This window comes from Furipterus horrens, unplaced genomic scaffold (assembly GCF_987537825.1).
Source record: "Furipterus horrens unplaced genomic scaffold, mFurHor1.1.pri manual_scaffold_11, whole genome shotgun sequence".
In the NCBI taxonomy this organism is placed as follows: domain Eukaryota; kingdom Metazoa; phylum Chordata; class Mammalia; order Chiroptera; family Furipteridae; genus Furipterus; species Furipterus horrens.
Genome location: NW_028327181.1, coordinates 90,183,154 through 90,210,223, shown reverse-complemented (window position 1 = coordinate 90,210,223; position 27,070 = coordinate 90,183,154). Strand labels below are relative to the sequence as shown.

Here is a 27,070-nt window from a genome sequence, read left to right as displayed (position 1 = left end):
AGCACATTGCGCTCTCCCGAGGGGTCAGCCTCATGACGCCGGCTCCTCTCCTGAGCTGTGCCGCTGGTGTGACGTACATTCTCGCTTTATCTTTTATCAGCTCGCATGGTCAGTAAAAGCAAGGACGGGGCCAGCAATGACGACAAGAAAACCAAGGTAAGCTGGTGGAACCACGCCGCTACATGCCGCCGTCAAGCGTATCGAGAAGCCGTGCTTTGTAGCGGAGTTAATGTTTATGTGAGGAGTGTGTGTCACCAAAGTACAACTGTCATTCAAAGTGCTTTGTGTTTTTATGCAAACTTAAAACTCCCGCAGTTCTCCATTCTGATACTCAGGCCAAGGACGGGCAGCCAGCAGGCGAAGGATTTCGTGCCCCTAGTTGTGGTCACGTGAGCCTCGTTGACATGAGGTGGTCATGGTAAACGGGGGCATGTTTGAATTTTCTGCAATGAAGTTTGAATTCTGCACATCTCACCCTTCCCACTACATGTCTAGGCTTAGCAAATATGCATACACACACACACATATTTAAGATACACAGAAAATACCCCATTTCCTTAGGGGGTTGAGGGAGTGTTGAGAGAGGAAGTAATCTCCAAGCTAAGGCAGAGGGTTCTGGAAAAGCCCTAGAAGAGAGGGCCTTTAAAGGAGGGTGGGTGAGGCGGGGTTTGGAACAGGCGCCTATTCTGAGGAGCAGGAACAGCGCAGGCAAAGACCCAGAAGAGAAGACCCATGTGCCTTCCGGAACTCTAAGCAGATTGGCTTGGTTGCTGCAGAGCTGGGGGGGCGGAGGGCTGACGTGGGAGGGAAACCTGGCACACACCTTAAACGCTAAGGGCAGACGCGTGCCTGCAATGGCGCGGTAGATGCCATCTCCCCGTCTTGCCAAGGCGGCGTTTGGTGTGACGCCTCAGTCAGTCAGTTCAGAAACCAGGAACAGTAAGTGAGGCAGCCGGCCCCCCACCAGCGCTGCGCCCAGAGCCCCGCCGTCCTGCTCGGTGCTTCCCGTCAGTGGCAGGTGACTCTCCTCAGTGACTCTGCTTCTTGGAAAATGCTCCTGAAACTGCACAGCAGTGTTTTCCCAGGAAAATCCCACGGTGGCCCTAGATGAAGACCTGTTTTTCTTAGGGGTACCTCCCATTTCCGTGATCAATTCTGCCTGAGAGATCTGGGTCTTTATCAGCCCCGGGGCCCAGTGGAGGCCCCAGGTGCAGAATGTAGCCCTAGGCATTTGGGAGTGTGCTGAGGGCCTGAAGGAAGTCAGGGTTTGCCACCACAGGACTCCGGTGAGTGAGCCGAGGGTCCTGCAATGACTCAGGGGCGGCTCTGCCCTGGGTGCTTGAAGTGGTAGCAATAGCTGCTTGCCAATCATGGTGCACATTGGGGGACTGACTCCTGGCCTTATACTTGCATGCATTTGTTCGTTCATTCCTTCCTGCACATGGGTGCAGCGTCCCGCCCTGGAGTTGCTCACAGCCTCACAACAAGGGGTCGGATCTCAGAAACCTAGGCCAGGTAGGGAGTGCTGCCTTGTGCATCTGGGGAAGGAGGGCTGCCAGTCCCCACCCCCAGCTTTCCTTCCTTTTCATCAGCCCCAGGGCCTCAGCTTGCACCCTCCTCTTGCACTCCTCCTACATCCCTTGGGGCGACCTCGACACCAAGGCTGGCCCCAGACAGGGCTGCAGCCACTTCAGTGGGGAATCCAAGGGTGAGGAGGAACAAACCCAAGAGACCCGATAGAGTCTGTAGTGGGGACCTGCCCTGCAGCTCAGAACCCCTCCCTGGGCACCTCTAGACTTGTCCTCTCAGTTTTATTCCTGGGGGTGTAGCCCCTCCTCCACCAGGGGCACACATCCTGGTCGAAGTACTCCTGAGGCAGTTAGGACAGACCACAGGTGCCAGCCACACCATCCATCAAGTGCAGCTGCCTCTGTGAGGTCATCCAGCTTGCAGACATCTGTCCTCTTGGCTGCCCGCCCCACCCTGGCCATTTCCTCAAGTGGAACGCCTTCCAGAGTAAACATTGGCCAGATTAGGGTTCACCAGACTGTGTTTCATTTTACTTGAGATTTAATCAGAATGTGTGTGTGTGTGTGTGTAACCTAAGTGGTATCAGGCAGAATCTTCAAGACTTAGAACTGACACAACCCTGGTTTTAGCAAGTGTGGTTCTGTCATCGAGCTGGAAGAGAGCCAGGGGTTAGCAGGCTGGGAAGAGCTCTCCACTGGGAATTGAGCAGAAAGTGGGGCCCTTCTGACCCGTGACACATTGGAGATGTTTTATTAAGAAACCTCCTAGCATCATCTACTTTGGCGAGCTCCATCAACTTTTTGGGCATGAAACAGCTGGAAATCAATGGTCTCCACAGTGGGGGAGGGGACACGAGAAAAATGCAATGGGCTAGAGAAAGAACAATCTAGAACTTCTCATTTTTTTGGTTGGTTCTTTTAAAAGTTTTGTCACATGTTTTATACAGTACATTATATATTGGCATTGTGGGATAGTGCTAACTGACAAATAAGTACAAGTTCATGAGGCTGTGCGGTCACTTTCTGTTCCTCCTGCTGAGGACCGTTAAGGGTACGTGATCCAGACAGTTAGGAGGTCACTGTTGTGAACCATTACCTGCCTTATTTATTTTTAGTTACTGTCCTTTTTCAGTTTGTTCCCCCCCATGTGCTGACTTTTATTTTGATTTTATTTGTGTTTATGTTTAAGACATCCACACCTTCCTCTGCTAAAACCCTGAGAACTAGGCCTTGCCTTAGCCCCAAACGCCCCACTCCTGGTAGCTCAGACCCTTTGATCAAACCCTCCAGCCCTGCCGTGTGCCCAGAGCCATCTTCCTCTCCTAAACACGTCTCTTCTGTCACACCCCGAACTGGCAGTTCTGGAGCAAAGGAGGTGAAAGTCAAGGTAAGGAAAACACCTTCAAAAAGAATCAGGCTGCTCTAATGTGGTTTTCGAACAGATGGTTTTTTGTTTTTGTTGTTTTTTTTTTTAAGCTGAAAAGACCTTTTTTTCAGATAATCTCTTACCTAGAAGCACCATGTAGAAGACCTAAAATTCCAGTTCAGATGGGATGGGGACTCGGTGCCCCTCTTCTCAGTCCCCCTTGGTGCCTCATAGCAACAGCCCCTGAGGCCCCTGTGGGGACCCTGCTCTGGAAATCGCCCCTCTAATTGGGTCCCTTTGTCCACCCCTGGCTTTGGTAATGGGAATGTTTGCAGACTGCCCTCTCTGGGGTTGGATACCAGCATCACCATGCAGCCATGCCTGTCCCGCTGGTGCACACCCTCCTGAACCACCTGGAGGCCCTGTGTTAATGTCAGTTTCTTCCTGGAGTGTGTGTTCTGTATCAAGGTAACCGCACCCTGTCACTGCCAGCTGGCTGCGCTGTGCGCTTGCTCAGCCTTTGGTGGGTTTGCTAACTGATGCTGGTGTCACCCCCAAGGGCTCCTAGTGCACCTGAGGAGTTACTGAAACCTAAGTGTGGCTTGCAAGAGCACAAAGAAATCTGCCTTCGCTCTGTTAGCACTCTGGGTCAACAGTGTCTTCAAGGGCCTCTGGTGAAACCAACTACCATCAGTCAGATCCCTAAGGAGAGCTGGAAAGTGGGTGTCCACATGGGAGTGGTCTGATAATGTCCTGCCTGTTGACCGACCTGGGTGGGTAATGAACCCGGTCATCGCTATAAGCTCTACGGCCTTTTACAGTACATTAGCGCAACTCGGGCTGATGACGCCTGTGAACAGTCCCCTCTGGGGAACTGGGAGGAAACGGTACTCAGAGCACCGGCGTTTGGGTGGGGCTGTGGGTTTGTGTGCCCAGCAAACCCTTGTGATGGTAGGAGACATTCGTTGCATCTAGTAGGCAAAAGGTCACCCCAATCTCAGCCTCTTTTGAACCAAAGTGGTCAAATGGGGCTGGCATTGACTCCAGGTCACAATGACCTTTCCCAGTTGTAAAAACCACTCTACCATGCTTCGGTTTACAGGGGGCAGATACTAAACCTGGAACAAAGATTGCCACACCCCGGGGCGCGGCCCCTCCCAGCCAGAAAGGCCCGGCCAATGCCAGCAGGATCCCAGCGAAAACCACGCCGTCCCCCAAGACCCCGCCAGGTACGGGTAAGAAGCAGGTTCCCTGGGGTCCCGTCCTGTCTCTGAAGCCCCTGGCAGTTCATAACCCCAATAGCTAGCTAATCAGTGCCTAAAATTTACTAAGCGCCGGAAGGTTCATTTTCTTTTTAATCTTCTTGACAATTTTCTGAGGCAGATATTGAATCCCCACTTTTTGATCAATGAAGAAATTGAGGCTAAGTCTAACCGGCTCATTTTATGAGGAAAATGCAGCCACGTGGCTAACAAGTGGCAGGAAAGGGGCTTCTCTGAGCTTCTCTGACCCCAGCTCCAGGGCCCATGGGAGGTGCTGTTCAGCCCCGTGCAGCCTGATACGTCACTATGCCTGACTTCACACTGTGCAGCCTCTGCCCAGCCTGCCTTGCCAGGGTGTTAGGGACCCTCTGACAGGATCTAAGGGCTTAGCTGAGCTGTCCTCTGTGCTTCTGTGAGTAAAACCGAGTTGGTTTTGAGTAGCAGAAAAGACTTCAACGGAGAGATTTTGCTGCCAGTGGTGCTATTAAGAGTAGTCGCCCTGCCCTGGCTGGTGTGATTCAGTTGGTTGGAGCATCGGCCCGTAAGTGAAAGGTTACAGGTTCAATTCCCAGTCAGGGCACATGCTGGGTTGCAGGTTCAATTCCCTGGTCCAGATGTGTGCAATCTCCAGGCTGGGCATGCATAGGAGGCAACAAATGGATGCTTCTCTCTTGCATCGAGGTTTCTCTCTCTCCCTTCCTCTCTCTAAAAGTAATGAAGAAAATGTCCTCGGGTGAGGATTAAAAAAAAAGAGTAGTAGCTCTCTTTGGAGACTGGGAGCAGCCAGGCTGAGCTCCCCTCTCCCACCACCTGGGAAACAGACATGTCCTGGGCAACTGGGTTTAGAGCCTGAACAACTCGGGAGCATCTGGCCCACGTTGGCTCCTGGGTGGTGCTCAGGGGGTCCCGTGGACCTTGTATGGGCTGCACGTGAACTTGGGCTGGTTCAGTGGCGTCTCAGCTACCCGTTGGCCCTGGGTGGCATCCCAGAGCCTTTTGTCTGCGTTCAGCCCGAGTTTGCCATGGGGCGGCGCCTCCGAGGATGGCCGCTCATCAAGGTCTGTCGGTTTGGTTTTTCCTGCAATGTTGTCCTCGTGTATTTAATACATATGATATGGAGTAATTAAGGAATTGTTATTGGATCTTATATATGATTCCAATCTTGCTTTTTTTCACTTAACATTATGCCAGCTGACTCACACAACTAGGTCAGAACTGGAAACAAGAACATGCATTTCTCTTTGGATCTTACCTGCTCTTGGGTGGCAGCCTGCAGGTGGACGGAACACCCATGGTCCCCTTGACCTTGTTTCCTGACAGACAGGAGGGGGCGCCTGCTCCCTGACTGCCTTCCCTCTGCCTTTCTTGCTTCTGCTGCACGGTCTGGCTGGACGCCCGCAGCATGAAGAAGAGGCCCCATTTAGGCTTGACTGTAATGAGACTTTCTGTGGATTTTTTCTTTTTAAGCTGCCAAGCAAGTACAGAGAAAACCACCCCCTGCAGGGGCAAAGTCTGAGAGAGGTAATTGTGACCCTGCTTCGCCCAGGGGGTCGCCCCTTTGTGTGTGCCGCTGTGTGTCGGCTTAGGTTGTAAGCGCTGGAGCGCCTGCTTCGGAGACGCTGGTTCACACACTGAGCCTGGGTTGGAACGGTCAGAATTCCTGTTCCTCCTCTCGTGTCCGGTTTGTTTAGATATGGCTGCCTGACGATCTTTCCAATCCTGTGTGTTCTCATCTTCCCTGAGGGCTGCTGGGTGGGGCAGGGGAGCATGTTTGTGGTTGCTGAGGTGAGGCCCGGCCCTAACCACGGTTTGGGTGTGAAATCCCCCCTGGCGCTGATTAAACACTCAGCCTGTCTGGATGCTGGTGCCTGTTACTACACCCAGTCTTGAAAGCACAGCACTGGGGCTGTGACCGCATGGCCCATTTTTCAGATGAGGACACAGGCTCAGGGTCGCTATGCAATTAAGTGGCACAGAAAGGATTTGAAGTCACCACCAAGTGCAAGCCTCATGCCTGGAGGCTGGGGGGACAGGGGAGGGTGGGGGTGGGGCTGAGCCTGGAGGCAGAGACCCAGCTGGTGTATCCTTAGGTGGAAAAGGAGAAAAGGCTTCATTTGTCCTGTTGCCACAGGACTTGATGGCTTTAGCTCTGGGATTTTAAACTCCAGGAAGGACTGTGCTTATTCTCCCCTTGACAAGACGGCCTCAGAGCTGAGGGAAGCTAAGCCTCAGTCCCCCGGGCACAGCATCCAGCCCCGCAGCTCTCAGACTCCCGTCTGCTCAAGAATCGAGGGGGAGCTTGGGAGGAACCAGTCTGCAGGCTCCACCCCTAGAGATTCTGTTGTATCAGGTCTGGATGGGGCCCAGGAATCTGCATATTACAGGTTCCCCCTCCCCCCTGCACCGACCTCTGCAGCTCTGGAGACTCTGACGCTGGGGTCCCAGGGCCACATGTGGAGAAACACGGAACCACATGGCCAACGGCACAGTAACCAACTGAAGGGCAAAGGAGCACAGGAGTGCATGTCAGGGAGCACAGGACAGTCTGTGGGGAGAGGACCAGTCCCAGCAGCCTTGTTGGAGGGTGTGGACAGGTGCATTGGTATTCGCCCTGCATCATGGGGGAAGGGCAGGCATTCTTCGGGAGGGAATGGCAGGGCAGAGCATGGGGCGTGAGCATGGCCTGTTTGGAGACAAGTGGACATGAAGCAGGTATACTGTCCTGGAGCCAGGGATGCTGGGTAGGGGTCTGGTGGGAAAGGGGCCTTGAACTTGTTGAAAAGCTTAAAATTCACCCTGTGGGTCAAGGGTCTAATGGATCCAGATGAGGGTGGCCCCTGGGTCCTGTCCTTGCATTGCCCTTATTCAGGGAAAAGAACACCTGGAATTGCGCTACAGCCTGTGAAACACGGCACACACATCCCCACCTGGCCTCCCTCTCTGCTGGCATTATAATTATTTTCGTCTGAGAGTTGAGGCCCTGAGCTCAGATGGGGGAAGTGACTTGTCGGAGACCACACAGCTAGCTGAACCCTGTCTGTTGACTCCAGGGCTGGGGGGAAGAGCTGGTTCCTTCTCTGGGAAGGGATTCTGGGAGGTCCTGGGTGAACACTCTTGCTTCCCTGGGAAATGGGGCATCTCTGTCCCTAAGTGTCAAAGCCAGGAAGAAAAGATGTTTCTGGAGGATGAGTTCAAGGGCAGCCTCCTGAGCTCCCAACCTGCTGCCACCTGCCTAATCCAGCCCTGAGCCTGGAAATGCACCCTCAGGCCAGGGAGCCCCCAGGGCCTTTGCAAACTGGCAACCATTCCAAGTTCTGGCCTCACTCCCTGCTCCTTTCCAGGTGAATCTGGGAAATCTGGGGACCGCAGTGGCTACAGCAGCCCCGGCTCCCCGGGCACTCCCGGCAGCCGCTCCCGCACCCCATCGCTGCCAACGCCACCCACTCGGGAGCCCAAAAAGGTGGCAGTGGTCCGCACTCCGCCCAAGTCTCCGTCTTCAGCCAAGAACCGCCTGCAGACGGCGCCTGTGCCAATGCCAGACCTGAAGAACGTCAAGTCCAAGATTGGTTCCACGGAAAACCTGAAGCACCAGCCAGGAGGCGGGAAGGTAGGGGCGTGGGGAGGCTGGCTGTGTGTGTGCCACCCCAGGACACCGGGAGGAGGCGCGTGGGTCTCGGGGCAGAGGAGGGCAAGTGGGTCGGCTCCCACCCCTCACATAGCACCCAGGCCCCTTCCAGACCTCTTCAATGGGTCACCGCAATGGGGTGTGGTTCTTCAATGGGGTCACCACGAAGCCATGAGTGCCCTGCTCAGGGGAGAGAAAGTACCGGTTCTTCCCTTCCTCACATCAGCCCCTGCTGATCAGATGGTGTCAGGGGCTACCGGGTAGTTCTCTATGACTTGGGGGTTCTCGAAGTGGGGGCGCCCACAGAGGTCCCCTGGCCAGCCCCGCGCTTAGAACATGACACAACAGATCTACAGGTGGGTGTCTGTGGCGTTCGTCAGACATTTGTTTAGGTTAGTTACTCTCTAGCCTTCAGTTTTGGGGAAATTCAGGGTTCTGTTGTGAACAACTGATTCATCCAGGGGCAAGTGGGCACTTAGTAAGTGCCTGGGTCTCCTAGGGTGGAGACACAGGGGCTCCGAGGGCCTGGCCTGGGCGCCTCCTCCCCTTCTTGTCCGTTTCCTGCATCATAGGAGTTCCTAGGGCTGACATATGAAATACCGCAGACTGGGCAGCTTATACAACCGCAATGTATGCCAAAGGTTGGTTTCCTCTGAGGTCTCCCTGCTTGGCCAGGAGATGGCGCCGTCTCCCTGTGTGCGCGCACGGTTTCTCCCCTGGTGTCTCTGTGTCCCAACCTCCCCTTCTTATAGGGACTCCGGTCCTCCTGGACTGGGGTTCACCCTCATGACCGCATTTTAACAGAAGGACCTCTTTAAGGGCTGTATCTCCAAATACAGTCCCATTCTGAGTACTGAAAGTTAAGGCTTCACCATATGAGTTTTGGGGACACAATTCAGCCCATCACAGCCCTCCCCAGCACCATGGAGGGGCATGGGGAAGGGAAAAGAGGGGGGCGTGTGGGCTAAGAGGACCAAGACTCTGCTCTTGAGACCATAGATGTGTTGGGCCTTTGGTTGGGTCCGTCTGGGGGCTGTGAGCCTCTGGGGGGGGCTGGGGGAGCCTTACAGCGGCCTCAGCCAACATTTCCCTCTTGGTGTGACTGCTCAGCTCCCCCTGCAGTATGGCACCCTCCGCGCCGCTGGCTCTGTTTATTACTCTTGGCTGGGGCCTGGTGGTCCCTGGAAGCGGGGCACGCCGAGGTCCATGGTGCCGTCCCTGAATGCTGAATCTCGCCCCCGCTGTAGCCCCAGGGTCTCCCACCAGCCTTGCCTAGCCTTGCCCCTGCCCAGCAGGGCTCTGGGCGCCGCTTGGGTGCAGCTGGTCTTTGCATCACAGGGAGGTTCTGGGCCCGTGTTCGCTTCTCCAACGTGGGCCTGCGCTCCTCTTGGCAAAGGTGCCTGCCTCCTTCCAGGCGGAGCTCTGAGGCAGCTGCGTGGGGTGCTGGTTTGAGGCCGACCTTTCTGTGAGGCCTCAGGGGCAGAGGGGCCTCTGGGGAGCTGGTTTCCAGGGTGGTGGGAAGGTTCCCACGGGCAGGGGCACCCTCCCCTCCGGGCTGTGTCCCTTGCGTGCCTGTCCTCATAGCACTGTGTGACCGTTTGCCCCGTTTTGGAAAATGAGAAGCAAAACCGCACATGGCCAGTTCTGCACCGATGAGAAGATGAGGCAGCTGTGACCTGCACCCGCCCATGATGCCTCATCAGAGGGACACCGTAGCCGTGAGTGTCTGCCAGCCCTGGGTCATCAGAGGTCAGCTTGGAACGTCTGGGCACCATTTGGCCCAGTTCTTTCAGCTGCTGAGTGGCAGGGCTGAGAGGAGGGGGGCCCTTTCCCAGGGCTGCCCTGCCCCCCCCCCCCCCCCCCCGGTGCAGGTAGAGGCACCTGGGGAACCAGGGCCAGTGACATCATGCTCAGAGTGGAGATGGGGAAGGTGCCCCCATGTCGCCATGTCACCACGCTGGGCACAGACTTATGTTGTCATCTGCTGAAGGTTCAAGGAGAGAGGTGACCTCTTGGGGCTTATTGGGGCAGGAGGTGTGGGAACGCGGCAGCCTGAGGGGCAACCGCTGCTCCTTAAATTCCACGGAAAACCTAGAAAACAGTCTGAACCGAAGAAAACCTCAGCCATAACAACAAAGCTCACCACGTCACTCTCCAGGAAAACTGAAAAGGAAGAGGAGAAAAGAAGCACTTGGGACCCAAGGAAAAGGCTTCTAAAACGATCTGGTGAAGCGTCTCATGTGTCTTCCATCGGGACTGGGCTGACGGTTTCATGAGGTGACACAGCTCTTTGGGTCCCTGTGGCCTGGCGCTGTGCCCACACGCAGTAAGTGTGCCCAGCCGGCATTTACTCAGCCGTGCGAGCAGCCGCGCTCTGAGGACTGACGCAGCTCCCTGAGTGGAGGACCACGTCGGGGAAGGAAGTCCAGGAGATGGCCCTGCTTGGAAACCTGCAGACTGAAAACCACGGCAGTTCAGCACAAGTCACTGGTTGAAAAACATCCAACTTCTATTTTCTGCTTCGCACTGTTCTCTGGGTTCGTCGTCATTTGCTGCAGTGAACGTGTATGGCTTGAAAGAGTCCAAAACTTAATTTTAAAAGGAAAATACAGAAGAATCACTTGGCCACTCAACAGAAGTAGTTGGGTCCGTCAAAGATGAGAGCAAAGGGGAGGGGGGGCCTGTGGCTGCACATCCTGGAGACCAGGGAACATGCGCCTGGAGCCCTGGGACTGGGTCCGCATTCCTGGCTGCAAAGGAGAACCACCTGGGGGGTGCAGTGGGCTGCCTTAAAAAATCCTAATGCCAGAGCCTTTCCCAGGCTTGCTAGACCCTCGAGGACAGGACATGGTCCTCCGGCCAGGATGGAGGAGAAGAGGGGTGTCAGAGGGCCCTGGCAGCAGAGCCCCAGGCTCAACCATCATGATCCTGAGGGCTGAGCTTGCTGACTGAGAGGGCAGGTGAGGGCAACCTCCGCGGCTCCTTGGTGGGGTCAGTGGAGAGCACAGAAGGAAGCGCAGGGTCCCCGTGCCCTCCAGGTGCTCACTTGGGGCCGAGGCTGCCTGGTCAGGAGAACTGGGGATCCCTGTGTCCGCCGTGGATGAGAAGGGATGTGCAGGGTCATAGCCAGAAAAGGGCGTGGAGGCCCGAGCATGGGGGCGGCCCGGTTGGCTCTGAGCACCTAGAGCTAAAGTCACTGCCTTTGGGGACGTCCTGGCCAGTAGGTGAGATGCAAAGACCCCAGGCTGGACAGGACCTAGGAGCTGAGGCTGGACAGGGACCTACCAGCGCTGCCAGGCTTTGAAAGGCTTGGGCTGCAATATTACAAGTGGCCACAAGATGGCGATAGAATGCCGTAAGCGTCTGTCTCCAGGAGAACTGAAGTTATTTTTATTTTTTTGACAGAGTCCCAGTACTCGTTTTAAAAAGCACAGGTGAAGCACATGTACGTGGACTAAATGAAGTGAACTTTCACCTGGGGTAGTCTGCCTGTACTGAACTCAGGTGACCCTGGACTAAGGTGCCGGCAGTGAGGAGGGGCAGAGCCTGGCAGGAACCCTGCTCTGGGCCAGCTTGTAACTTCAAGCACCTGTGCTTCTGACAAAAAAAAAAAAAATCTTGTGTAAATCAAATCATCAGAAAAAAGCATGGGGCAGTCACTGTTTAAAGGGACAGTGTAAATAATTGCACAGGTGACTGACCTGGTATTTGATCTCTCCTGTGGCTGGTTTACCTAACAGGACTAGATAAGTTCTCAGGCTCACCGCCTTGGACTTCCCCACTAGAACATCCCACTCCAAGTCCCAGTTCTCTGGACCCTGAGGAGGTTGAGTCGGGCCCAGCAAGCACCAGGCAGTGCTGGAGACAGACCTGGTCAGGGGCCATCTGCCCATAGACGCTGGCCCAGCCTGGGAGTTCGTTAGGGGGAGTGCTTGGCCAGCTGGAGCACCTGGAGAGCTCTGAGCGCAAAGGGAACAAGCCCAAGGCCTAATGAGGGTTTGGGACTGCTTTGGGTCTTTCAGGAAGTAGATTAAACCAAAGTGGACCCACTCTACCTCACCCCACCCTCTGCTCCAGGGCCAAACCCTGACCACAGGAATTTCTTCCCTAAGTGTTTCCAGATCAAAAGGTGGAGCTTCCAAAACCTTGTTCTCTCCCATGATGGGTATTGTCAGTGCCTGGCCAGACCCGAGGCTCAGTATTACACATGTTGCTCTCGATGAGACATTGTTTCAAAAGTCCAATTTTATAATGCCAACCATTATCCTTTGTTCTCCTTTCTGTAACTCTAAATTCTGTAAAGGGTGTTGGCTTAATCTGACAACCAACAGTAATTCGTGTCTGCTTTGTAAATATCCTTGTGTCTATTGCCAAATCCCACAAAAGCTTGTTGCCTTTTTTGTGGGATTAGAACAAGAAAAAGCCACATTAGGGGAGAAAACATTTCTATGTATGTTGCAGATCTTATTGCTTAATGTCTCTTGATTCACTTGATGAATTTCTTGTATGGATTCATAGAAAACAGGTTATTTTCCTTGAAAACCTGGTGAGTTTTGTCAGATAAGGTGAGTTATGTAACCCATCCTGTTTTCCTTTTTGCCTTGGCTTCCAGGAAGCTCAGAGTTCAATGATCCATCTTGTAATTGTCAGTGGTAATGGCCTCCCATTCTTTTACCTTACCCTTTAACTTTTCTTGTTTTATTAGTGTGTGTGTGTGTGTGTGTGTGTGTGTGTTTTCTAATTCTAAACGGCTCTTTGTGAAAGTGAAACCGGAAAAGCTGTGTCCTGCTGCCTCTCATCTCCCAACCCAATAAGCAGAGACAGGGACGGAATCTTTACGGGCACTTTATTCAGATGGTTGGGGATCTGAGAAGACAGTGGGTTTGTACCCTAACAGACTGTCTTAAACAGACCTTTTTTATAAGGAGAAGAAAAGTGTAGGTAAGGGATTTGGAATTCGGGAAAAGGTTAACTGGATAAAAGCTACAGCATTCTTTCATCTGTGTCCTGGGCAGTGGTCTTTGTACCCTGGGCGGTGGTCAGATCACCCTGGAGCACAATGGCTCAGATAGCATCTTGATTGCTTGCAGTCCTGAGGCACAAAGGTGGAACTGCTTATGGTTACCTGGGGTCAAGGAGGGTCATACCTCCAGTTCCTAAAACAACAGCTTTCCACATACATTGATTACTAAGCTTCTTGGCTGTTACCAAGGACTAAAATTTCCCAACATCTGAGTCCCCCATCAAAAGGAGGCAAGTTTGCCTCTGGGACTCACCCAGCTGAAAGCTGTAAATAACCAGTGACCAGTTGTTCATGTGAGATTCCTTAAAATCTGAGGGTGGCACAAACCGAAACAGAGACAGGATTGGGAGGGCGAGAGCAACTCGTCAAGAAGCGAGCAAGCCCGTTCTGCCATCTGCTCCCGGCCCAAGGCTCCAGCCGGGCTGTCCATGTCAGCGCCTCCTCGCAGGCAGGAGCGCGCCCCAGAGTCCTCCCAGTGTTGTTTTGTTTGACTTATGACACAACAGCCTTGAGGACAGGCAGCTCAGGCAGAATGTCCTTGTCACATCTGTAGCTCGTGGCCACGGAAATGCCGGAATCCAGAGTCCCGTGTGGTTCTGTCATGGACTTGAGACAAGTCGCCGAGCCTCTCCGGGCCTCTGGTGGCCTCGTGATCAGTGAGCTGAGGGGGTGATGGCCGAGGGAGGTGACGTGGAGTTAGGTAGTTATCCAGTTTCTGGAGGAGAGGTGGTTTTATATTTAAAAACCAAAGGAGAAATCACAAAGACAGGAATGGCGTACATATAGACAAACATTCGTATGTTAGGAAGACATACACAAACACAAACATTTGTATATTAGAAATACACCTACTAGCCAAAAGGGGGCAAAGGAGCAATTTTAGTAATAACGAAAGAAATGCAGAATAAGCCAACAACGTGGTAGCACTTATGTTAGTCAAAGAAATAAGCCAAATGTTTAAATGACCGATATTGGCAGCAATATGGTGGAACTGACTTTCTGAACAGTGCTCTCAGGGTAAATTTATCCCATCCTTTTAGAAAGCCATTTAGAGAGCTGTGTTGAGCATTTTTAGAATATTTGTAACTCTGGCCCAGAAATGCTAGTTCTGGGTCTGTATACTTCGGAAATAATCCATAATAAGGGGAAAGAAACTGGTTGCAGAAAGATGTTCATGGTGAGGCTGTTGATATTATCTAAAATGGAAACAAATTAATAAAATGGAATCAATGTAAGTATCTGATAGCACAGATATCCCCAGTGGAATAAGACATATTACTGAAAACACAGCTCTGCTGCCTGCAGAACATGGCAGGTGCTTAAGGTAAAGCAAGATGCACAATGTATGGGCACAGTCATGGCTAGTATTTCTATGCATAGGATGGGAGCTTATTTTTATATGTGAGACTTGAAGTGAATACAATGAAATGCAATAGTGATTCTGTTCAGACGGCAAGAAAACTTTTGCATTTCTAATCTCTTTAAAATCAGAACGTTATATTCCTTTCCTATGAAAAAATACATAGCCTTGTATTTTAAAGGAACATAAAAGAAAATAAAGAGGTAAGTTAGATACGTTTCCCAGGTTTCCAGGTTCAGACTAAGGAAAAAAGCTAGGGATGAAGTCCAAGAGAAGATTGCTCTTTTATTTTCCCAGATTAAGGACATCTAAAAATAATAAACATCTACTATTAATGTGATTTAATAATTAGTAATTCAATACTCTAGGAAAGGCCATTTTAACACCAAAAAGTAGGATGGACCCATTTTGCTGTCACATCCTTATTTGTTTTGCTGGGGACCTGCGGACCCCTTGGTGGCCGGCTCTGGCTCTTGCGTCAGAGTGGGGGACCCTCCTCCCGTTGAGCCAGGTCAGGGCTGTGACACTCCCAGCCACAGCCATCCTAACAGTCCCTGGGCCTCTGGGGCAGCGACTCCGAGAGCGATGCTCGTTCTTCACTGGGCAGCCCAGGTGAGTTATTTATATCCGTGATTGACAGCAGCTGTGGCAGTGTTTCCAAACTCAGAGCTCCTGAGGGGGAGACCGCCGTGATGAGGACGGTATTGCTCCAGCAAAGTGGAATCTTTCTTTCACATTTTTTTTTAATCCTCATCTGAAGATATATTTATTTTTGAGAGAGAGAGAGAGACAGAGAGAGACAAACAGAGAGAGACATTGACGTGAGAAGGAAACATGATCGGTTGCTCACTTAAGATTGAAACCACAACCTTTGGGTGCATGCAGCCACACTCCCACCAACTGAGCCACATGGCTAGGGCTTATTTATTTTTGGAGAAAGGGGATGGGAGGGAAAAGAGAGAGAGAGAAACACCAGTGTGAGAGAGATAAGTCGATCCGTTGCCTCTCACACGCCCCTCATCTGGGAACCCAAACCAGCAACTCAGACATGTACCCTGACCGGGAATCAAACCAGCAACCTGTCAGTTCACAGGATGGTGCCCAACTGAGCCACACCGGTCGGGGCTGAAGTGGAGTTTTTCATCTCTCCTTCTCTGTGCCATAGTTTTTAGGCAAACTGGGTCTAAATTATTCCCCACTGAGACGTTGATATCCCCACCCCTTCTCCCTGGTGCCTAGAGGAAGGCTCCTCCCAGAACTGCAGTGGGATTGCTACCATCTGGGCCACCTGCTCAGGAAAGCTGAGGGGACACACCTGGGGCATCGGCCCAACTCCCTGTAGCACCTGCCGGGTTGTGGATGAGGGTGTGCTGATGGCTGGAAGGACGGACAGCGGTTACCCTGCCTTCCATGAGACCAAGTCCTCACACGAAACGGGGGTGCGGATCGGCTTGTCCCTAAAGCCACCTGGGTCCTCCTACTGACCTCAGTGACCCTTGAATCCAGCAGTGCAGTCACAGGCACTTTTCAGGAGCGCAGAGACTGAGGTCCGGAGTCTAGGTTGGGGTGGGGTCTGGGAATTAAAAAAACCCAAAACACCTGCAGCTGACTCCATCGCCTGGGAAGCTTGAGAACAGCCACAGCAAGGCCTCGGTCAGTGTGGACGGGTCTGGCAGGTGTGTGAATGAGGCCCAGGTGGGACTCTTCATTGTTCATTTAAGAACATAAGTGAGCATGTCTTACTCCTTCCCAAACTCGTGAACACTCAACGCCGCTTTATGGGCCTCATGGGGGCTCCCTCAGGGGCCTCGTGACATGATCCTTTTAGTCAAGTGAAGAACTGCCTCCAGATGGATGTCTTGTATACCCCGTGCTGTAAGGTGGGGTCCACCCCTGATCACCCACAATCCTGGAATGCCTTCCTGGGGAGCCGCCTGGGCCCTCCCCTCCCTGCCCTGCGGTCAGGAGTAGCTGTGCAGAGCAGGGGCATCTGGATGTGCTGGGTTACTCATCCTTTTTTCTGGCTGTCAAAGGTGCAGATAATTAATAAGAAGTTGGATCTTAGCAACGTCCAGTCCAGGTGTGGCTCAAAGGATAATATCAAACACGTGCCAGGAGGCGGCAGTGTGAGTACCTTCACACTTTCCCTGCGCCCGACTGCGGTTCTGGTTTTTAAGAAGCGGCTTGAGTGTGTATCTTTGCGAGACATTGCACAGAATAAACCGTTCTCAGTCTGTGTCCCCAAGGAAACATAGCCCAGGCTCCCCATACCCATGCCCACTGTTGTAGGCGGGGTGCCCAGCACCTATGGGTCCCCCACCTGCACGGGCAGTGGAGGGAAGATGGCTGACCCTCTCTGTGGCTCATACCTGGGGGCGGGGTCCTCAAAGCATTACCACCCACCATGGCCGCTCTCACCACCCAGCATGGGCTCCTGGGAGCCCCACAGTCCCTATGAGTTTGGGCTGAAGGTGGCACACCTAGGATGACTGTCACCTCCTCCCCCATCACCTGGGCAGGTTCACTTTGAGTAGCTCTGCTGTGAACAGCTGACTCTGATGAGTGGACAGAGGCCTTACCCTGTCTGCTGCCTCCGAGCAAGACAAGTCCAGTCTCTGCTCGCCGCTGTCCCCTGCACTTGCGGGCGGTGAGCCAGGGCCCAAGCCTCGCGCTCACGTTTAAAACCAGCTCCACCCCCTTGCAGAGACTCAGATGCGGAGCCCAACCAGAGTACCCCAGGGGACCCGCCTGCAGCAGGGTTGACCTGGAAATGCTGCTCTGAGCCCTTTTAAGTTTGGATTCCTCCAAACGTTCCCAGGGAACTCCCTGAACCCCCAGTGGACTGTCCCTGTGATCTGCCCTGGCACCTCACTTCCCCACCTGATCAGCTCTGCTGTCATCCTCCCAGGGTCCCCTGTTCAGCAGTGGGCGCAGACTTGGCATCCCGAGACTCCCCTTTCTCCGCAGCCCGCGCCTCGCTGCCCCAGCCTACCACATTGCGGGGCAGGTTTGGGACCACTTGAAGCCCGCCCACGGGGAGAGGGCGGTTTCTGAGAGCGGGCCCCTTGCTCCTGGCTGGCGACCCAGGGTGTGGTGATGGCCCCGAGGGGCTGCCCCCCACCTCATCCAGCCCGAGGGTTTATTCTTGCAATGTGCTTCTGCCTCCGCCCTGAGCCCCTGACCCTGGGAGCCCTCCGCGGACCCCCGACCCCGAGGGGGCACTCACCACGCTGCTGCTGCTGCTGCTGCTGCATGGCGCTTCACTAACACTCCCCCCCAGTGTCTGCTGTCTCCTCTGTTCCCCAGTCCCTGCTGTCCTGTCCCACTGCCACCCTGTCTTCTGCCGAGAGGTGTGGGGACCCCTCTACCCCCCGCCCCAGCCCGTGCTCACATTGCTCTTAGCTTTGCCTCCTGGTTCTCTGGCTTTGCTGCAGACGGGGGTCCGGCCAGAGGCGGCGGCACGCGCTCCGGCTTCACTGGTGTCTGGTCAGCTGGTGGGAGGCGGTGCCGGGGAGGCTGAGGCCGTGGGGTCCAGCGGGCCGAAGCCAGCAGACGGCTCCTTCGGGAGCAAGGTGGGAGGAGAGTACATTCCCACTGCTGATGGCAATTACAGGACTTCAGGGGACTTCCTTGGGCACCTCCTGTCCGTCCTGCGCGCTGTGCCGGCCTGTGCGTTAGCCTGTGACCTGGCAGAGCCCTACAGGCTCTCCTGCGCCTGCAATCAGTCCACTGCCAGGCTTGTCTGCAGGGGAGCCTTCGCAGGAAGCCAGCCCCTCTGGTGAAAGGTGGCTGGGGGTTATAAGCCCCTGCACAGTGTCAGCCTCAGGTGTTTCGGGGGCGCTGGACCCCCAGCCTGGGCTCCGGACTCTGGCTTGCCTTCTGCTCCCCAGTCTGGAGGTGACTTCCTGGCAGGCAGGCCTTGCTCCTTCTCCATCTTGGGATCCCCCACCCCCGGCTGGCTCCGGGTGCCCGTCTAAGGCAGAGCCTGGCCTCCCAACGCTGGCCTGCAGTCAGTCTGCCCGACCCCACGCCTCCCGCTCTAGATCCCACCCTCACCCTCTCCTCTTTCCCCTCTGCCATTCATTCCAGGTTCAACCCCGCCCTCCTCCTCCACAAGCTACCTCATCCAGGCTGCAGGGAAGAGCGAGAAGCCTGGGTCACATCAACATCTCCACCTCCCTCCTGCCGGGAGGAGTCCCCATAGCTCCTTGCCCACCTCCTTGGTGCCCAACTCCTCGGTGCCCACCTCCTCGGTACCCACCCCAGGGCCCAGCTCTCTCCCAGGCCTGTTCTCCGGGTCATTCCTTACCCACCCCCACCCTTACGGGTGCACCCGGGTGCTCCCACCTAACATCTACCTGCCGGACCCACTCAACTCTCCATCAACTAATGGCACATGCCAGGATGATTCTGACTAACCAAAACATTGGGGATTGTTGCAGATGACCGACCTAAGGAGAACCCCTTTTTCCTGGTGTCCTTGTTAAAGCCATTCTCAGGCATGAGGCCATCTCTCTCCTGAGTAACTAACTCTGGGGCAGGGAGCGTAAGTCCACTGGGTGATTGGCCTCCTGCACCCCCTGGTGGCTTCACACAAGGTCACTGCTGGGAAGTAACCCTCAGTGACCACCTGGGGACCTCTCACAGCCACAAAGACCCATCTGCTGATGCAAGTCCCTTGGGGGTGCCCTCCTTCTGGGAAGCTGGTTCTTGGGCTGAGATCAGCAGGCAGGACCGAGGCTGCCACCCCCCTTGGGGGGGTGGGCAGTGTGGCCGGCCACGTGGTGGACCCGAGGGCCCAGTCTGTGCCTCGGAGCCCTAGGCCTCCCTGGAATGTGTGAGTCTGCTAACCCAGTGGTGTCCGCTGGGCCACCTGCCCCTCTTGCTGGTGTCACTTTCCGGACCCTCAGGTGCCAACTGGCTCTGACGCCCGAGTCGCCTGGCTGCTCGCTGTCACTGCTCTTGCTGCGTGTGTGCTGGGGTTTCTGGAAGCTTCTCCCGGGAGAAAACCCACCTCTCGCCCCCACCCCACCCTCTCCTCTTTTGAGGACCAGCAGATACATCTCTCCTTTGCTTTTCCAATGAGATTTTTCAAACGCTGCACAAACGGATCGTATTGATCCTTCTTTCTCCGCGTCTTCACTGAATGTGATCTATTTCATGTCAGGGAAGAGTGACTGTTCTACGTGGGTTTGCTAAGCAAATGCACAGGCCCTGCACAATGACAAAGTATCCTGTTTTTCCCTGAAGACACTCCAGTCCCACAGTTATTTTGTGAAGACCCAGCTCCCTCCGGGCAGGGTTGGCAGAGTTCCAACCACATGTTTTCCCACCATGATGACTAGGGTGTGTGCCTCCCGGCAGACAGGAAACACTGTCCAGCCGGCCTGGACCCACGCAGCTGCTCCTCATTGTGTTGTGCCCGTCATAAAATAATCCTGTTTTATTCTCTCTGCCCGCCCCTCCCCCGACCCCCGCTCATCCTCTCTCCCTTCCAGGTGCAAATAGTCTACAAACCAGTGGATCTGAGCAAGGTGACCTCCAAGTGTGGCTCACTAGGCAACATCCATCATAAGCCAGGTAGCCTTCCCAGGCGGGGAACATGGGGCTGGCAGGCCTGGGGCGGAGGGGACAGGACTTCCTGGTCCTGCTCCTGAGGTGGCTGGGAGGTATTGATGGGCCAGCAGGGAGAGTGTTGGGGGTGGCACTTGGTGGGGCCTGGGAGCCGTGGCTGTCCTGTCCCGCTCCTGAGCAGGGCCACACTGGCCGAGACAAGGGGAGGAGAGGACAGATGCTGGTCCTAGACCCTTACCCACGGCTCTCCAAGTAGGCTGAACACGGGGCCTCTAGGGCTGGGGACGCACCTGGTCTGGCCCCGAAGGCTGGCTGTATGGATGTCCCAGCTTGGTCCCCAGCCAACATGGGAGACACTTCAGCAACTGCACAAACTTCCACACGGGACCCCTGGGCCAGTGCCATGCCCCCTCTGACTTTGTTTGGACACATAACGATACTACTGGCTCTCCGCCACTCTTAACCCCCCCCCCCCCCCCCCCCGACATCAGCGCTCTCCGCAGAGCTTTCTGCATTGATGGAAATAGTCTGTACCTGTGAGGTCCAGTGTGGTAGCCACTGACCACACGTGGTTGTTGAGCACAGGAAACGTGGCTAGTGCAGTTGAGAAGCTGAACTCATTTTATTTAATTATCAATTTAAGCATACATTTACACACTGGATACTCCTCAGCTGTAGAGAAGAAGGAAATGTTTAAAAACACTTAGCCATGACGACAGTGTGGCGACAGCCAGAGGGAAAGGGGTTGGGGGAGGTGGAGGCGGGCAAAGGGGGGACAAAATGGGGACGGAAAGGGACCTGACTTTGGGTGATGGGTGAGCGGTGCAGTGTGCAGGTGATGTTTTACTGAGTTGTACACTTGAAGCCTGTGTTGGTATGGTTTTATGAACCAATGTCACCCCAATAAATTCAATTAAAAACAAGTTTCCTAAAAAAAGAAAACACTTGAGGTGGGCACATGTGGCTGGCCATGCTGGGCAGCACAGCCCTAGGTTCCAGCTCCCGCCTGGGAGGCGGAGCAGGGCGTCTGTCTTGTTAGGCCCTGGGGCAGAGGGACGTCTTGACTGGAAGCAGAGCTGTGGGGAGAGAAGGCTGCCAGAAGCATCGCTCACCAGGTCTCATTCTCTCCTGGCTCCCTTGGATATTTTGTGGGAGTTCAGTCCCACCCAGGGACAGCTATCCCTTACCTGGTGCCACCATCCTGCCCCACTGTGAGCGGCTTTCACGGGTGCCTTTATCATTCCCCCAAAAGTAATGTACAGTTGACCCTTGAACAACATGGGGGGTCAGGTGCTGACTGCTGTGCAATCAAAAATCTGCGTGTAACTCTGACTCCCCCAGAACTGAACTCCCCATAGCCTCCTATTGGCTGGAAACTTTTCCAATATGATGAATACATACTTCGGATGTTATATGTATTATATACTGTAACAGTAACTAAAGAAAATCATAAGGAATAGACATAGTATTAACTGAAAAGTCTGCATGTATGTGGACCCCCACAGTTCAAGCCCGTGTTGTTCAAGGTCAACTGTAGTTTCTCTGGTCCTCAGGCCCCATCTCCCCTGGGGTGTGGCATCGGGTGTCTGAGGAGACAGAAAGGGTCAGGGCTCTTCCTTATTTTGGGTGCTTTTGACCTTTAGTTTAATTTTCAGGTCTTATAGGCCTACAGCTTACAGGATGTTGACATAGAAAAGAGTTCATTCTTTGAAAGCCAACACATTTAGAGTAATTTCTCCCACACCAAGCTGTCATTTACCTTTGCGTTATCTAAGGAGGAAGTTTTCTGAGTAAATATTTGATGCATACCTTGATTAGAGAGATGAAGCAAACTGTTTTCAAGCCCTTTAGGACCGGCTTGTGTCCAAACCACATTCTAAATGCAGGAGGGTCTTAGCTGCTCCCAAAGATTGGTGTCCACTTGGAATCCCTGCCTCAGGGCCTGTGCTCTTGTGTGCTGTGTTCCAGGGGGCGGCCAGGTGGAGGTAAAGTCTGAGAAGCTGGACTTCAAGGATAGAGTCCAGTCGAAGATCGGGTCCCTGGATAACATCACCCACGTCCCTGGCGGAGGGAATAAAAAGGTAAAAGGGGCAGGCAGGGAGGAGGCCGCTTTTGAAGGTGGCTGTCGACTGAGTGGGGTAGACAAGCCTGGTCCTGTTTTCCGGAGGGAAGCCGAAGACCGTGTAGTGACTGGCTGGATGTGGCTTCTCAGCAACCACTGGGACTGTGGGGCTCGGCCTGAATTTGATGTCCAGGCCACACCCTGGAGATTCTGGCTGGTCTCAGGTGCAGTCTGGACACCCGGAGTTTTTAAAGTCCTCAGGTGGTTCTTTAGTGCAGTCAGAGGGGAGAGCCAACGTCCTAGGCCCTGTGGCTGGCAAGCAAACCACAAAAGGAGCCATCCCAAAGCCAGCCCCAGAGCACCCAGAACAAGTCATGGGAATATAACCTCATTTGCTAAATGGGTCACTGGACAGTTAAGAGCAAACCAGTGATGCTGAAATCCAGATTTCAGCAAAGGCTCTGTCATGGAAGTGCCCGTGGGGAGGCTGCTGGACCAGGCCTGGCTGTGGGTCTGGCTGTGTAAGCATGGGGGTGGGGGCCCCAGGATGCGTGTGGCTCTGAGCACGCTCCCTCTGGGCCACCGTCACAGGATGCGGTCTGTGGCTGGGCTTTCCTCATCTGCATAAATGCAGCCCAAGCGCCCTTGGGGTTCCCAGCCACACCCACCGCCTTCAAGTTCTGAAGTGGCTCACTCCAGTCTCTAGTGGCTCCCAGTGATGACTGAGGAGTGACGGAGGGACAAAAGATGTCCCAGAATGGGCACAGAATCTGAGACCCAGTCTGGCATAAGAAAGGGCACTGCCCACGGTGGCCCAGCTGGTTGGAGTAGCCACAGGGCCATCTTTCCATCACACCACACTTGGTGGCTGCTGGAGTCACCGTGGCAACCCCCCCCCCCCCCCCGCCCATCCTCCCTCCAGCAGGCAGGTCTACCTAGCTCTCGGCCTGGACCTGTGCAGACACACACCCCTTCTTGCACCGACATGAAAACCTGACAATGCGGTTTTGGGTTTTGGAGAAGCACTTGCTGGAGAGGTGGCAAACGGAGACCTGGGGCCAGATCTGACCCCTAGGCACAGCCCCACACAGGCTGAGGGGAGGACAGGACCTTGGCCTTGCTGGAGGAAGGTCTCGGCCCCCATCTCTGGAAGCTTCTGTGTCCTGAGAGAAGCTCTGAGCCTGACTCTGCAGGTGTGAACTGGGCCGGATCAGGGAACACTCTCAGCCTGTTTCTCCTTCAGCAAAAGGGACAGAAATACCCACATCCCAGGGTGGCTGTGAGGCCCAAATGAGACAGTGTTCTGGAAGGTTCCTGGTATTTTGCAGTCATCTAAGAACATGAATTAGAGACAAGTCTGAGTCTGAACTTCCGTTTTAACTCATCCCTCAGTGATGGCTCCGAGGTGGGCCCGCCCCACCCCGACCACTGCTCGGAAGACACTGTCCCCTTTTTCAGTCCCCCATTGCCTCCACAGTTGAGCACAGAACACCTCCCAGCCCTGCCTTAGTTCCTTTCAGTTTGGGGGACTTGGGAGCATTCCCAGGACCCTGTCATTTTTTACTTAAGAACAAAGCTTTTAAAAAACATCAATAGGAATGTTCTTAACAAAGCTTATGTCAGAAAAGCCTTTCAAGTACGGAAATATGGAAGGGTCCTTTTGTCAAAGCAGTGACCCCAAATGAATAAAATAAGCATCTATATGGCTTCAACGAGAGCCTGGCTTTTCTCTGCGGCCACATGTGCACCCTCCGTAGTACAGGCTCTTCACCCGGGGTCCATGGACTCCTAAAACTGAATGGGAAAATTGTGTGGGTCTGGGTGGGGGTGGGGGGGTGTCTGGTTTCACCAGATACTCAGAGGGGTCTTAGGACCCCCCAAAAGGTTGAGAGTTACTGTGTCCACCACTTCAGAGCACACGAGGAGGGAGTCACGTGGCACTGCTTGCATCTCTAGGTAACGCTGAGTCTCCCAGGGGTCCTTTGGCGCTCGGCCCCCTGGGCTCCAGGCTGTGTCACTGTTTCTCCACGTTTTCCTGTGCACCGCTGCTGCCACCTCCAACTGTTCTGTCACTGGCAAAGGGGAGGAACGTGTGTGTCTCACGGTGGGGCGGCAGTAACTCTGGGGACGTCACCACTTCCATCTGCAATCGGGCGATAGCTATCAAAACGAGCGTGCTTTATGACCTGCGGGCCGCGCTCGTAGGACACTTGCACATGTGTGAAATGATGTGTGTACAAGGTTATCCAAGGTCATTCATACACAGCATTGTTGGTCACAGCAAAAGGCTGGAACAGCCCGAATATCCACCCCTAGGGGAGTAGACACGTTTTGGTACATCTGCTGTGGTGGAATGCCAGCCACTGACAAGCACAAGGGGACCAGGAACTGATAACACAAGGGACTAAGTCTACAAACCAAAGTACAAAGTCTGTGGATATTGTTACCATGTGTATTAAAGTATATATACATACATTTTATATACTCATACGCACATGTGGAATGTCTCTGTAAGGGCACACAGACAAGAAAGTTACAATGGGCACCGCCTCTGGAGAGGGGGACAGGGGACACAGGAGCCCTGCACAAGTGTTTGCTGGGGGAAAACAATAAAAACCATAGTCACCACCACTTCATCAGCTCCGTCCCACTGGGGCCAGGTGGGCAGGGCGTGCACCCCTTTCCCTGGCTCTTCATCTCAACACCCCCCACCCTCCTGTCTCGCAGATCGAAACCCACAAGCTGACCTTCCGTGAGAACGCCAAAGCCAAGACCGACCACGGAGCAGAGATCGTGTACAAGTCGCCTGTGGTGTCCGGGGACACGTCTCCGCGGCACCTCAGCAACGTGTCCTCCACAGGCAGCATCGACATGGTAGACTCGCCCCAGCTCGCCACGCTAGCCGACGAAGTGTCCGCCTCCCTGGCCAAGCAGGGTTTGTGATCAGGCCCCCAGGGTGGTCAATAATCGTGGAGAGAAGAGTGAGTGTGGAAAAAAAAAGAATAGCGACCTGGCCCCTCGCCCTCTGCCCTCCCCCAGCTGCTCCTCACAGATCGGTTAATCGGTTAATCACTTAACCTGCTTTTGTCGCTCGGCTCTGGCTCGGGACTTCAAAATCAGTGACGGGAATAAGAGCAAATTTCATCTTTCCAAATTGATGGGTGGGCTAGGAATAATAAAATATTTTTAAAAACACGTTCAAGATGGCCACACCCAACATTTCCTTGGGCAATTACTTTTGATTCTTTTTTTTTCCCCTCTAAGTAGAAGAGGGAGGAGAGGCTCTGAAAGGTGCTTCTGGGGACCTTCAAGGGACTGGGAGCGCCCCTCCTCTGGCCCCATCCTGGGGATGTCACAGAGGCTGCGGCAGCAACAAAGGACTGGAAACCTGGTGTGTTGGTGTGAGCTGGACAGGTGGGGCTGGGCGGGGGCAGAGGGACTGGGGGAGGGGTGAGAGGAAGCGTGGAGGGAGAGACCTGCTCCCTGCATGGGAGGGCCGCAGGAAGAACAAACAGCCCACTCTGGGACCAAGTGGCCTCCTGTAATTGGTGGCCCCGGGTCTGCTGCGGGCCGCGGGCCTTGGGTCACTGTCCACAGCAGCCTGTGGGAGCAGGGCTCCAGTCCCTCCCCCATCCTGAGGGAACAGGGGACAGAAGGCTGGTTGGTGGGAGGGTGGCAGCCCGTGGGCTTCTTCCTCAGACGAGGCTGACCCTGATGTCCTGCCATGGGGCTCTTCCTCCACTGGGGTGGGGGCGAACTGAGGGGCTTTCCTCCGCCCCACGGAAACCCTGTTTTATTTATTTCTGAAAGTCGGACGTGCAGCCACGATTTTGGCCACCTCACTGATCTGGGACTTTAGGGCTAACCAGTTCTCTTGTAAGGACTTGTGCCTCTTGGGGGACACCCGCCTGTCCCCAAGCCTGGGCCGCTGGCATCTCTGGAGTGTATGGGGGCCTGGGAGGGGGGTGCTGAGCCTCCTGTTCCTCCCATGTCATTGCAGCCACCTGTTTGCCCCCGTCACGCCCTGTGACTGCTGCGTGGAGCCCAGTCACTGCCTGTACCCCTCATTGTGTCACCCTGTCCCGAGGTCCCAGCCTCCCCACTCTCCTTCTCAGTTCACATAGTTTGGATGTGGGAGGCACCTACTCTAAAGGGTGAAATCAAGGGACGGCAAGGTCCAGGCACAAGGTGGGACCTTGGTTTCTAGGTTTAAGTTACACTCATCCAACTGGCATGTCCCTCACGAAGAACCCGATGACCTTACCTCCCATTACAGATGTGGGGCTTGGCAAGGCCAGCATGGGGCTCAGCAGTGACCCTGGAGGTTGACCTGGAGAGCCCTTCCCTCCCAGAGGACCTGGCCCCTTCCCATATTGGATATCCTGGCTGCCAGAGATGGCACCAGGACAGGCAGGCCCCCAGGGAGGGACCACGTCCCCTCTGCCCCCCACTTTTGCCCCAGCCTGAGACTGCCAGCCTCTCAGAGAGCCAAGCCACTGCTCAGCCCCAAGTGCATATAATCAGCCCTTCACACCTGTTAAGAGGGGAACATGCCCGCCCGGAAATGGTCCTTCCCAGGTCCCAACTGGAAGCCAGGCTGGCTGTCCTGCTGGAGCAGCTGAACGTATACATAGACGCCGCCTTTCCCTCCCTGTCTGCACCCCGTCGCTTTGTCGTCAAGACTTGTCTGTTTATGCTTGGATTCACCAGAGTGACTATGATAGTGAAAAGAAAAAAAAAGGACGCATGTATTTGAAATACCTGTAAAGAGGTTTCTAACCCACCCTCATGGGGGTCCTCGCTGTCTCTCACCCCGACACTGGAACCCCAACTTCTGAAAGGCTTTCTTCAGCATCTGGGACCCAACGGAGACCAGATTCTGACATCAGAGGACCCCCGGCTGGAAGAAGGCCTGAAGCCCAGGACGAGGGCAGAAGCTGGGTGCCCCTCCCCGCACCCCCAGAGCTTCCCCTTGTCAGAGCAGAGCTGCCTCTCGTCTGTGGCTGGCTTGGCCTGCAGCATGAAAACAGCCCTCTCCGGTCCTGGAGCAGCCCTGAAAGACGGTCTCACAACGAACTCCCTGCACCCCGAGGAAGATGAAGCCAGTGCCCGCTGGGTAGACCCTCCACCCGGCCCCGCATTCGTCAGGAAGGGCAGCTCAGGTCTCCCCACCAAGAAAGGAGGACAAGTCAGACACCACCCCTGAAGCCTTGGCCAGAGCCCCTGATGACCTTGCACAGGCCCCACCTGCTGTCACTGGGCGCAGCCT

At 54.5% G+C, this 27,070-nt stretch overlaps 1 protein-coding gene across 17 annotated transcripts in view; it reads left to right on the top strand.

Annotated features, from left to right (window-relative positions):
• The window catches only part of MAPT (microtubule associated protein tau), an 88,538-nt gene extending 63,542 nt beyond the window's left edge, over window positions 1–24,996 (top strand). For 6 of the 17 annotated variants that reach the window (XM_090292460.1, XM_090292467.1, XM_090292469.1 and 3 more), the window contains 9 exons: window positions 101–156; window positions 2,719–2,916; window positions 3,998–4,124; window positions 5,625–5,678; window positions 7,499–7,764; window positions 16,199–16,291; window positions 19,664–19,745; window positions 21,708–21,820; window positions 24,529–24,996. In XM_090292460.1, the coding sequence (XP_090148586.1) occupies window positions 101–156; window positions 2,719–2,916; window positions 3,998–4,124; window positions 5,625–5,678; window positions 7,499–7,764; window positions 16,199–16,291; window positions 19,664–19,745; window positions 21,708–21,820; window positions 24,529–24,744 (1,205 nt within the window). In that variant the 3' untranslated portion in view covers window positions 24,745–24,996. Of the gene's footprint in view, window positions 1–100; window positions 157–2,718; window positions 2,917–3,997; window positions 4,131–5,624; window positions 5,679–7,498; window positions 7,765–16,198; window positions 16,292–19,663; window positions 19,746–21,707; window positions 21,821–24,528 lie in introns of all 17 variants that reach the window. The other 11 variants (XM_090292466.1, XM_090292474.1, XM_090292476.1 and 8 more) reach the window with 4 other exon arrangements.
• Window positions 24,997–27,070: the final 2,074 nt, after the last annotated feature.